Source organism: Dryobates pubescens, chromosome 5 (assembly GCF_014839835.1).
Source record: "Dryobates pubescens isolate bDryPub1 chromosome 5, bDryPub1.pri, whole genome shotgun sequence".
In the NCBI taxonomy this organism is placed as follows: Eukaryota; Metazoa; Chordata; class Aves; order Piciformes; family Picidae; genus Dryobates; species Dryobates pubescens.
Window position 1 is genome coordinate 21,285,732 of NC_071616.1, and position 12,940 is coordinate 21,298,671.

At 38.8% G+C, this 12,940-nt stretch overlaps 1 protein-coding gene across 1 annotated transcript in view; it reads left to right on the plus strand.

Moving 5' to 3' along the window:
* JAG2 (jagged canonical Notch ligand 2) overlaps positions 1-12,940 on the plus strand; it is a 66,564-nt gene that overhangs the window by 21,286 nt on the left and 32,338 nt on the right. The window contains exons 3-5 of the mRNA XM_054161753.1: positions 4,329-4,383; positions 10,652-10,906; positions 11,793-11,853. Coding sequence (XP_054017728.1) covers positions 4,329-4,383; positions 10,652-10,906; positions 11,793-11,853 — 371 coding nt within the window. The remainder of the gene's footprint in view (positions 1-4,328; positions 4,384-10,651; positions 10,907-11,792; positions 11,854-12,940) is intronic.

The window sequence follows — 12,940 nt, forward strand, 5'->3', positions numbered from 1 at the left end:
AAGCCCAATAAAACCAACAAACACAACTGGAACAGCATCACCAGGATAAACAGGTTTCATTTGTACCTTTCCAAACTACTTGGCACATACATGTAATTAAGTCCTGCAAAATCTCTCTTTCATAGAGCTATATTCTTCTGCAGTGTGCTGATGCTCTCCTGCTGACTCGTAACCTTTAACATTATTTGATGAGCACAAATGCTGTCTTATGCTTAATTCTATAAGGAAGATAAACCTAGACACTGAAGTCAATAGAAACATTTATTTTCAGTGCTGTATGTTCACCCCCATCCCCCAGTCCCCCAGGGACACTTATGAAATATTTTGTAAAAATTGTGCTAGTACAAGTTGAAAGAAGCAAAAGATACAGAGCAGATGGAAATGTGCAGGTCCTGCACTTGTGAGGTGCTAGTCACATCAGCCTATGGAAAGAGTTCTGTTCAGCTTGGAGAAGAAGCAGGTGTGGTGGTGTGTGTGTATTATGCATAAGACTCATCAATTTGGTACATTCTTAAGACACTTGTTAAAAAATGTGGAGTTTTTTAGCTTTAAAGCTACTCTTATTAAAGATACATCAAAGAGCCAACATGGAACTGGATCATGCAAGGGGTTTAAAGATTTGCAGTAGATCTTAGATTCTGGACAAGAGTTAAATTAATGCAAGTTGTTAAACTGTGCTTATGGAAAATAATTAAGTTGTCTGATGTGTGTTACAGAAGAGATACTTGTGGATGGTGCTAGCAGGTGATGTGCTGATGAGTCTGTTGGACTTTCTGTTGAAGAGTGGAGACATGACTAATGTAAGACAATAGTAGAGTATGTCTGTTATGTCAGCTAAAAATATTCTTTAAAATTGCTGTCCATTGGTGTTATTCAGACTATAGCTCTCCTTTGGTTACTGGGCAAGGTTGTAGTATGGCTGAGATACTGACATTTCCACATTTTTGATAGTCAAACAAATGTTTCTGATAGCTGAGCAATAATTGGAAAGCTCAGTGCAGCATAACATGAACACGTTTAGTAATATGGGTGTTTCCAAAGTTTTCAGTTGTTGTTTTAAAGTCAAGTCCAAAATTCAAAGGCAGTACTGCAGAGAGGAATTCCTCTTTAAGCTTATTGACTAGCTGGAGGTGAGGAAGGGATGAGAAGTAGGGTAGATAATCTTAACTTTCTTCTCTAGATGTAGAACAATCACAAAAATCAGAATTCTGCTTATGCACCTAGTGTTTGTTAGGAGGTTTTGGAGGGTGATGCTGTAACTGTCAGTAGAAAGCAGGAAGTTGCACAACTGAGAACTGTCCTAGCTGAAACTGATCTTCCAGTGAATATGCATTTATTTATCAATACCATTTACTGCCATTTGAATAACATCTCTGATCCCTTACAAATGTGACTACAAGCCTTCCTTAAATGTTAGACACTGTGTGCTCCTTCATGTGTAAATGGTCAAGTTCTAGCCCATTAGCTTATAAGTAGATAGGGGGAAACTGGGACTATGGGATGCCAGTAAGTGGAAAGATGTAGTAGTCTGGATCTTGCATTTGTTGTGTGTGTTCTTTTTATGGATGGGCTTACAATTCTTAATGGTCACCAGTGGGAGGTCAGTAAAAGCAAATGGGTGAGACAGGGCATGTGGGGCCATATCCATGCCCTGGCTGCCACTAAGAGGCAACACGAGCTGTGGGCTGCAGGGATCAGTTATTTGGCCAGAAATTGGGTTTCTCCAGGCCTTGGAAGAAGAGCTGTGCATCAGAGTCATGCTTGCTGGTAAAGTACTGTTAAGTTTCTATAAGGCAGTAGAGGAATATTTTTCAAGTCCAGAGGCTGTGCCACTGGAGATACGAACTCTATTTTAAGCATCTTAAAATTGGTACAATGCTTCTTTAACCCCCAACCATTCAACATAAGCATGCTGGAGCAGTGTATTGTGTGGAACTCTACCCACAAAAATTCCTAAGCATTCTAGGCAAAGATACAAATCTGCTTTTGAGTGGAATGTTGGGAAGGCAATATTTGACTGATCTGTTTCTTAAGGTAGCAAGTCCAGCTTAAAATTTTTGTTCCTTAGCCTATGTGGGCAGTCAGATGCAACAGTCAATTTGCAGTAGGAAAGACCAACACTTACATGAACTGAGTAAGTGGACATCTGGAAGCACTTGAATGCTATTTTGTACTTCTAATGTAAATTGATGGAACACAGGAAAACTGAGAGATATCTTAGATCAGTTGTTAAAAGCAAGAGAGGTTGATCCTGAGTATAATCTATCACTAAACCTTTATCTGTTCCAGTGATGGGAAAATCATCTTCCATAGTGTGTGTCTGAAGCTGAAAGTGTGGAAGAAAGGTATCTTTCAAAGGCATAGTTTGTGGCTTATGTGTTAATGTAACTAAGCAATAGAAAAATAGACAAATGCATTTCTGAATAGACTGATTGTTTGCTGTAATCAGGAAGGACCTCAGTCAGAGCCCTTCTACACTGGGTGCTGCACTAGTCTTCCTTGTGGTTGCTTCTGCTACTGCTCTAAAGTGGGGAGATTTTCCCACTCCTTGGTGGGAGGTGAGCAGCATACAGAGCACTTCAGAGTGAAAAACAGGCATTTCTTTTTGTAACAGTAGAATAGCCCTAAGCACCTCAGGAAAGATAGCTGAATTCTTACATTATCCTCTTCCGAAGATGATGCTTTTAATTTCTTGGCTAAATGTCTCCCAGTCCATGTGAATTTGTAGTTCATTAGCCTGAATTCTGTGCACAATAAGGCTTGGCTCTCCTGTATTTAATAAGCTTCAGATTTTGATGTGACTTACTTCTAAGCACAGAGATTTATACATGAGGATTTTAAGATAGTGGATGTTTTTTCCTTGGTTTTAAATGTTTGTGGGAGTCCCAATGGTAACTTGGACAAGTTGGAAATTATCAAAGCCAATCACATCCTGGGCTGCATCAAGAGAAGCATAGCCAACAGGGTGAGGGAGGTGATTCTCCTCTACACCACTCTGGTGAGATCCACCTGGAGTACTGCATCTGGTTCTGGAACCCCTGTTACAAGAAGGATCTGGACACGCTGGAGTGTCCAGAGAAGGGCCATGAGGATGGTCAGAGGGCTGGAACATCTCTCCTATAAAGACAGTCTGAGAGAGTTGGGGCTGTTCAGTCTGGGAAAGAGAAGGCCCCGAGGAGACCTTATTGTGGCCTTTCAGTATCTGAAGTGGGGCTACAAGAGAGCAGGTGAGGGACTTTTTAGGATGTCAGGTAATGACAGGACTAGGGGGAATGGAACAAAAATAGAAATGGGTAGACTCAGATGGGATGTTGGGAAGAAATTCTTCACTGTGAGGGTGGTGAGACACTGGAACAGGTTTCCCAGGGAGGCAGAAGCACGTTCTCTGGAGGTTTCTAAGACCAAACTGGATGTGGCTCTGAGCAACCTGATCTAGTGTGAGGTGTCCCTGTCCATGGTGGGGGATTGGATCCTTGAGGTCCCTTCCAACCTTAACAATACTGAATAGTGATTCTATGATAATTTGACTTGCTAAACTCGAAGACAAGTAAACTTTACACATATGCATAAGGTAACCTTTTCATAAATAGGTTTAGTGTTTGAATATCAACATCGATCCTACACCCCCAAAAAACTGCCTGAAGCCTTGCTTTAGTGGAGTAAAGCCCTCACGATTTTTCCAAATTTTAAAACTGTCTGAAATGTGTTGCTTCTTTCCTCAGGACAAAGTACACTGCCAGGTGTGCTTCCCTTAACTGCTGTGTCTTTTGCAGGTCTATTTTTCATACTACCCATTTCACAAGGAAGAAATGCATGGTGAATTCTTGTGTATTTCCTGTTTAGATGAGTTTCTTTAGAAAACAGCAAACATCTGTTACCTAGACTGATCTTTCATGAGCTGCCTAAAGAGTGATTCTGATTTTATTTCTTTTTTGGTTGTAAGTTGCTTAAGTCTTAAACATCCTAGCTGTTTCCCAATGTTCATAACACCTTACTTCATTCCAGCCTCTGTGGCCAAGCAAATCTGAGAATGAGATGCAGTGGGAGCGGAATATAATAACAATAGTAATTTAGTCCTTGGTGCATGTGGGGAAGGGAATTGGTTTTGTTTTGCTGTTAGCCTGCTTTCCCCCACAATTTCTAGTGCTATTATTTCATGCTTTTGAGAAAATGCCTTTGAGGGCTTTCACATAACAGTAGAGAAGTTTAATTTTTTAACTCCTTTCAGTTGGCTTCCTTAATAGCAGCAATATCTGCTTACTCAAAATCACTATTTGTCTGATGTGTGAGAGTTTTTAATTACTAACTGGTGTCTTGTTTCTTTTCAGAGATCGTTCACGTTAATAATAGAAGCATGGGATTGGGATAATGATACGAAAGCTGGTGAGTATTTATGTAAAACTTGCAGTTGCCACTTACCTGTGCTATATGTATACAGATTAGGGAGGGAGGAAATGGTATGCTGCTGCCATTAGCCATCCCTCCAAATCAGTTTGAATGCAAGCCTGATACTGAAGTAAAGGACACGTACAAATCCATCAGTGAATATTGGGTTAGGAACTGAAAAATTACTACTGACAAGAAAAATAATGGACAGTAGTAAGTGAAGGTTGTAATATTTGAGTCTTAATTAATCATAAAACACACAAATCATGGTAGACCCTTTCTTGAAAATAAATAACTAAACTCTGTGGTGTAGAGTTGCACATGAAATCCTTTCTTTTTACCAAAAACCATGGCATCCAATACTTTTCATGCTTAGGTAAACAACCAATTGTTCTTGCTCCCCATAAAGAAACCATGCTTGATGTTTTTGATTAAAGTGTTCTCAGTCCAGGTATGATTCCTTTCTCCACTTGTTTATTCTGTAGTACTGAAAAGCTAACTTGTGTTTCTGGTGTGTAAGTGCTGGTCTGTAATGCTCACTATCAGAGCAGGGCTGTTGGTCTGAATGGAAAGCAAGATACTGTATAAATACTTCAATATCTTATGTAGGTGCTTGTTGCCATATTGTTGCTAAAGTAGGACTCCAGCTTTAATCTACACTGTAGTGTAATGGTTTACAAACCTAGTAATTGATGCTTTTGGCTGCAAATATTAAGTGAACTTCAAACTTCTGTTGTAGTTACTGGACTATTTAATCTTGGCTAGAACCAGTATAGAGGATAAGAGTTTGGGCATTAAGATAGCAAATGGTTAGCCTGAAATCATCGTTGCTTTCTAATTATAAGTTCTGTTTTCTGCTGCCTCACTGATTGTCCTTATAAAGATGTATCAAGCAAAAAAAAAAAAAAAAAAAATTTGACAGAACACATTGATTAGAGTTTCAAAGTCATTGAAGGTTGACATCAGTCCCACTTGCACTTTTCTGAAAAACTTTCCTATCTTAGATTTTTTCCTAACATGCTCCATCTCCAATGACCAAATAATGACGAGTTTGTTCCCGAGTCTTCCCTCTGTTAGAACTGAGCTTCTTTTGTACTGTTGAACAACTCCTTCAACCTTTTCTAATAGGTATGTTTTCTTTAGATCTCTGGTAATTCATGTTGCTGCAACCCTTCAGTTGGTCCACAGCCTTGAGTGACACTTCCTAAAGCTGGACATGGTATTCAAAATGAGATCTTGTGTGCTGAGCAGAGTAAGCCTCAATCTTGAATAAGTTTAGATACCCTACATAGCAACAGATTGGAGGTGTCCTTGAATGTTTTGTTCAAAAGGTACTACATGAAGTTAATTCCTTTAAGTAGTTTCCAGCTTGGGAATAATTTACCTAGGAGCATCTAGTACAGCAGGTACTGGAATATGCATGCCCTATTTCTGGATGGCAGAGCAACTCATAAGATGGTGTAGGTGAGAATGAACGCTAAGAGCCTATCCTGCAAAGCAGATCTGTATGCATTTAAGCGATTAGTTTTGTTCTTTTAATAAGCTACTTAATGGTCTTGTAACTTGCTGTATTTGTCTTACAATCTGCAGAATCCTCTTGCAGACCTGTAGCTTTAAACCCCAGGTTTCTTTTCAAATGTGTTTGATAAGGAGGCAGTCACCTTAGACTTATGTTAAGCCTTATGTCTCTTATTTTTAATTTTTTTAGCATGCTGTAACAAATCTGTTTATTTGCATTTATGGTCCCCCCCTTTTTTTTTTTAAATACTAAGATTCAGGCAAACAGGATATACGGTGTCTTCTGGGGGCTCACTGGGCCTTCTCCTTGAATTAACAGTTTCTATGATTTACAGGAGTCTGTCAGTGTTAGATTGCAGTTCTAGTTCTCACAAGAAACTGTTACAGTAGGTGAACTTTAATGTAGGCTGCCAGAGAGGTGCTGATAAGGTTTATTATATCTGAAAGCCAGAAGGTTTGTCATGTGAATTTAGGAGGGCTTTCTTGGACTGTAATTTGGCAGAAGCCTAGCTAAACACTTGTTGTCTTGTCAGGGTGTCCTTCAGTAGATTTTTGTCTTGTGAATCTGTAAAGATGCAAAGACATGTCCTTTGTATTTCCACAAGGACTACTAAACTGCCGAACAGGGACAATTCATATGTAAGAGAATAGGAAAGGGAATATGCCAGCTTCTGTAGAGAAAAGACAATATTTGCATCCTGAAGGAGTGAACAGAGTATCTGTGGAAAACTGAACTCCCTATCATATCCTGAACACTGAGCTGATCTCTGAATCAGGTTACATGCATCTTCTGTTGCTACTGTAAGAAAGATTAATCAAAGTAATTGCCAGAGTCTGTTTATAAGCTTGACTAATAAGTTCCAAATTCAGGTTTTGCTTTCCTTTAATGGGGATGAGTAAGGCTGAAAGCTAAATGCAGATCCTGTGTTCCAGCATGGACTTTCAAGTAGGTATTTTTAATTAGCCCATGAAAACTCAAAAAAGCCTAAATGAAACAGGAAACAAAGCCCTGGTGAGGTTTCCAGTGAGAAGCATGAAGGTTTTAGCACAGTTGTTATTCTTCCCTCCCTCTATGTTCTTTTCTTCCTTGCACTCATCAGAAGCAAGGCAAGGGTGCTCCGAGTAGATCTATGAAATATCTTCTTAAGAGCAAGTCTGCTGGGGCAAATGTATCCCCATTATTTGCATCAAACTACAAACTTTGAGGGACTTTCAAACCCTGATTCCTGAATTATTCCTGCCCTTCTGTCCAGCAGCGTTGGTTGAGAGGGAAGCATGTGGCAGTGTAGTGTTACTACTTGTTTGCTTTGGGAGGGTGGAGGTGAGGGAGAGGAAACTGCCTTAGATACAAAGTCACTGTGAAGGTCCTGTTCTGTCTCATCTGTCACACCAGTTTATGCTACTTTGCAGGTAAGTCATTTGACTTGGCAAAGCAGCAGACTTGCTAACGTCTGACTTGGTGCTGCCATTGGGAAGCAAACCAGCATCTTCGTGTGTGAAGTAACTTTCCATGTGACTACATCTACTGCAGGGATGCAGTGGTTGCTGCCTTCTTTTGTGTTAGCTTGTAGGGGACTAATCTGTCTGTATGGTGCTTTGAAATGTTGCTTGAAACAGGCTGAAGAGAATGTGCTTCCGAAGATGGGTTTCTCCTGTTCCTTTGGCATGAAGTTCATACGCTGCTGTGTGTGTCTCCTTGCAAACAGCTACCAGCATCACCTTTCTGTGTTGCGCTGTGAGCTGCTTCTTGGTTATGTCTGTTGCTAAAAGTTTGTGTTGATGAGCAGTGTTCCTAAGTCAGCATAGTCATAGCTTCTGATTGCAGTTACAGGTAACTCCTCCTCAGGTAAGGCTTCCTAATCTAAAAACTACATGTTGTAGGAACAATAAGTTTTTAGCCACCATCTATTCTTAGGCATATCTGTGCCGCTATCTGCTTTTCTAGAGATGCTTGTAGAGGATTTGGAAATCAAGGGGAAAAAATCCGTATTGCTTCTGAGGGCTATGTGTGGAGGTTTGAGTAGTTACGCTGCTTTTCTGGCCAATAACCAAACAAGTTCGGTTATGCAGCTCATTGCTTTTATTGAGGGCTAGAAGCATTGTTTGAGTTCTCTAAAGTGAATTTTAATGCTGAACCAGATGCAGGGAGCAAGCTTGTCTCATTGAAACAGTTAAATGCAAATGACTGAATATCTTCAGAAGCACTCTGACATTGGGGGGGAGGAAGGAGAAACCTTGATAAACTCTTTCCTCTGATTATGGTTCCTTTTGGAAAATGCACCTTCTATTTGGGATCGTTTTTATATTGGAGCTGGTTTCTTGATGCCTTTTTGTGGTTCAGGGCACATTATTTGCTTGGCTTAAGGCTGTTGAGCCCTACTTTTACTGATAGTAAACTAGAGGAAAAATCACAATTTGGAATACATTCTTCTTCAAAGGAGTTTGTGAACATATTTTGAGTAGTCAAGAAAAGAAAAACAAAAGCACTGTCAGGTTATTTTCCTTGTTCTTGATTTCAGGTATCAAGAGGACTATTGTGCATCAATATATTTGCAATAGCTGTAATGCTTGTTCCAATTGATTAACTGGATCTGATGAATCTGCATTAGCCTGAGGATGATTAATAGAATTTTTATTATATAAGCCACTCCTTTAATCTTAGGACCTGTTCTTTAGTCCATCTGATGCACTTTGAGGAAACACTTAATAGCTGTGACTATTGCAGCTGTTTCTAATAAGCTTGTTTCTTATAGCTGGAAAATAGCTCTATCATGCATATTTGCTATTTGTTCAAATCCCGATGATTCAGCCTTTCCTTTATAATTTTGCGGATCAATAGTCTTTAGAGAAGAATAAGGTTATAACAGGGTGTTGAATCTAATCTTGATGCTTTTAATGGTGTCTGGTGAAGTTATGGATGTTCTGCTCAGTCAAAAACAAAATGCAGGCGCCTTTTCCTAGCTTACAGGTTTCTTGTCCACTCTACTACTATGTGCTGGTGGATTACAGAGCAGTTCATGTATGGGAATTAGAAAGTTAGCAAACAAGGGTAGGCTTCGATAAGTCTTGTCTACCTGTAAAATATTTGGTTTATGGAGACTAGTCTGGGCAAGCATAAATTGTGCCGTACACTTTTAATGGTGAGGCAGGGGAGGTACTTTGTGCTCTTAATTGGAGAACATTTCATTGCCTAATTAAAATGGAGCTTTTTCTTGGTGTCTTTTTTTTTTTAAGTTCAATATTCTCTAATTTTAAGAGGATTGATTTTTATGGTAGACACAAGCTTGAAAAAAAGCTGTTACAATAATAAATTGCAGAGTCCATTACTTTAGCTTTCCTTTTCCTTTAACATCGAAGCGACTGATAATTATTGCTGGAGTCCTTTTATATGCCGAGGGGGCAGTGCAGCTTTGGTGACGGATGCACAGGATACTTCTATTCTGTCAGTAACTTCCTAGTTGAGAAACAGTCACTCCTTTTGGCTTTTTGTTCTAAACAGATTAGGTTAATGAGTTCCAGAAAGTAAGTAGGTGAAATGCGTTTGCTGAAAATGGTAGATAGTACTGCTTGATGTGAGCTTGCTGTGTTTTATATTACCAGTAATCTGAGATTTAGACTTTCTCACTATCTTACTGCTTCTTCCCATGTGCAGGTTTTTGGTGGTTCCTTTTCTTTCTTTTTACACAGTGTGGTGTTACCAGATTTGAACACTGAAGACATTTGAAAACTCCTATCACTTGGGGTTACTCATTGTCTACCCCTACCCTTGCTGTGATTTGCTTATTCTTAACATTTACTGAAGCAATGTTATTGTACTGGCAATAATCATCTCCTAGTATTGAAGGATGCCAAGAATAAAATGGATAAAAATAAAAAATACATATTCATGAAAATACTTCATACTGCAGTTCCAGAATCTTCTATCCTCAAATCTTCTTGTCCCATGTGGTACATAATAGGTGGTGTAAATTTAGTCCCAGTAAACAAAGCCTGACAGTCACAGTGCTGCTGTTTTCTGTGAGGGCAAGGCAGGATGCTTATAGAAGGTATTGCAATAGTGATTGTAGTTATCAGTAGTTCCACTGGGGATAAGGATAAGCAGGATACAGAGGTGGGAATGGCCTCTTGACAGTCCTGGGTTCACTTGGACATTTCCTTCAAAATGCTAAATACTAACTACACAGAGTTCCCTGAAATGCCTGTTAAGGATCTTTTGCCTTTAATGTTGAGAGAATGGTAAAATGGAAGCAAACTTATTTATATATACAATGTAAGCGTACCAGAGCACTTACTGTTGCCTAATAATTTTGCAGCAAATTGAGTTACTATGTTTTGGTTTATTTTTAAAATTGAGCTTATACCAAAAAACTTTGATATCTCAGCTTCTAGCTTATGCTCGTTTTGTAATTTTATAATAAAGGAGGCAGAAAGGGCCTCAGATCAAGATAAGGCTGCTAGTTGTCAGCTTGTGGGTGTGGTATGTTTGGCTGCCTTGAAAAATAAGCTATTTCCTATGGATTATGTTCCAGGGCTTTTTAATATTTCCTTTGGGACACTTTAAAATTGGCTTTCCTGTAATGAACTTTGCAAGGCAAAGGAAAATTCAGTTATATGGTAGATCTTTATCATCTTAACATTTTCTTTACTAGATTTTCTCTTAACCAGTTGGGTACTTCTGATTTGAATTTACATGCTCTTCTGTGCTGTCAAACTTACCACCTGTTGAATTTACTTTTTTCTTTAAAAGGTGAAGACTTGTTAATAGAAAGAGTGGCACATGCTGGCATGATCAATCCAGAAGATCGATGGAAGACGCTACAATTTAATGGTCCTGTTGCCCATTTTGAAGTGCAAATAAGAGTAAAGTGTGATGAAAATTACTACAGTTCCCTGTGCAATAAATTTTGTGGACCTCGAGATGACTTTGTTGGTCACTACACATGTGATCAAAATGGAAACAAAGCCTGCATGGAAGGCTGGATGGGAGAAGAATGTAAACAAGGTAGTATCGTTTACTTCATTTTATATTCGCTCTAGTGCTTACATAACAGGTACAAACTGCAGGAGATATTTCCGTAGTCTGTGCTGTAGCATACTAATTCTAACACATACAGGCTTTGTCCTTCGAATACAAATCTTTGAAAAAACATTCTCTGTGAAGAGCACAGCCCAGCACAGGGTAAAATTTTGCTTGTGGTGTACTGTGGGGATTACACAACAAGTAGAGGATTTGAAATAGTAAAGCATATTTTTACTAATTGAATTTATTCCATGGTGGTGCTACTTTAAAGTAAAACTATGTATTACATCTGTTAATGCAAGATTTTATGGAACAATTGTTACCAGTAATACACTAGATCTTAATCCTGTAAAAATGCTTTCATAATACTCTTCTTGCAGATGAAGTTTTAAGCATAATACAGACAAAACTGAAACCTTTCTGATAGTTCTTAATGTGAACAGAAATTCAAGTGTAGCCATCTCTTTCATGTACCACTTAATCAAATCTTTGTGCTTTGTCTTCAGTCTCAGTGAGTAATTAGTGCTGAAATTAGAGATGACCATGTTTAAGGCTTACTCAAGGTCATATTTATCCATTGAAGCTTGAGATTTCCAGCATAATACTGGTTTAATACCAAGTTTGAAAAAATAATTTTTTGAGGAATGTTTCAGTGGTTTTACTTTTGCTGCAAATTTCTTCAGTGACTTTTAAAAACGGTTACCTTACCTTTTTTTCCTAATAGAGTTGTAATGGGGTTGGTTTTGTGAAATAGCTGGCTGGAAGCAACAGTTACTGGAACGTGGCTAAAGACAGTCTGCTTTGCACAAACAATGTATAGGCTGATTGACAGAAGCCTAGACTGATGCCTGAATCTTTCTGTTTACAGCTGTGTGTAAACAAGGATGTAACTTGCTCCATGGGGGTTGCAGTGTACCTGGAGAATGCAAGTAAGTCTGCATGCTTCAATATAATTTATTTTTTTTTGAGTACCCATCTTAGCATTTTTCTTGTATATTACTACTCTTTAAGAGTCTGCTTTAAAATGGAAAAAATTCTATACAGGAGCATGGATGGAAATAGAGCTGAAGTAGATTTCACACATATGAGAACTACATTTACTGTTTTGCAATCCTATTTTTGGCGTATATAGGACTGAACAGATTTGTTTCATGTAATCTTAAACTGCCTCTATCAAATGAGAATAATCTTGGTTTTATTTCTTCTCCTCTCTATAAAAATCATTAGGAGCTTTGATCTCTCTGTATTTGTATTATAAAAAAGGGAATTTACTTTTTGGACTGTTACAGCTGGGAAATGCTCACAGTCCTAGGAGAGACTCTCTCTTTCTTTATACATATGTGTATGTATATATATGATCACCAAAATAGTAAACCCAGCTTTTCCAAAAAAAGGGCAGGTTTTGGTAGTGATGGTGATACAGTAGCACCCCCAACCTAAGCTTTCTGCCCCAGAGGAAAGTTTTTGGTCTCCATATATGAGAGAAGCTTCTGAAATGTTCCACTGGCTTTGTGATGAAGTCTATGCAGACTCTGTGATAGCAAGATGAGTTGATTGTTTTGTTGTAAAAGTTCAGATATCTATCACACTGTGGAAGAAATTGGAAAGGTCTGCTTGCAACTTTGGGATCCTGTGTACGTTCTTAAGTTTATTTGTGGTCAGAGTTGTATGCATCATTGAAAGGGTAGATTTGTGCAGTTGTTCCTTTGTAAGCTGTATTGAATCTTCTTGCTTGGACTGATATGTAACTGAATTGGCTAAGAGCAGCCAAACACCATTTGTGGCAAGCTTTGTCCTCCTAGCATTTGCTACAGCCATCACAGAAATGGCAGAGATAGGATGGAAGTCACTTAACTTTGTGCTTCAATCTAAACTGGGGTTCAAGTGCCAGTTCTGGAACTGTTGTAGCTGATGTACAAACAAGTCCCATCCTGCTGCATAGTCTGAAATGTCTGACAGTGGGGTATGGTAGGTAATAAAGTCTTAAATCATTACACCAGAGTGGCTTCTTACTGC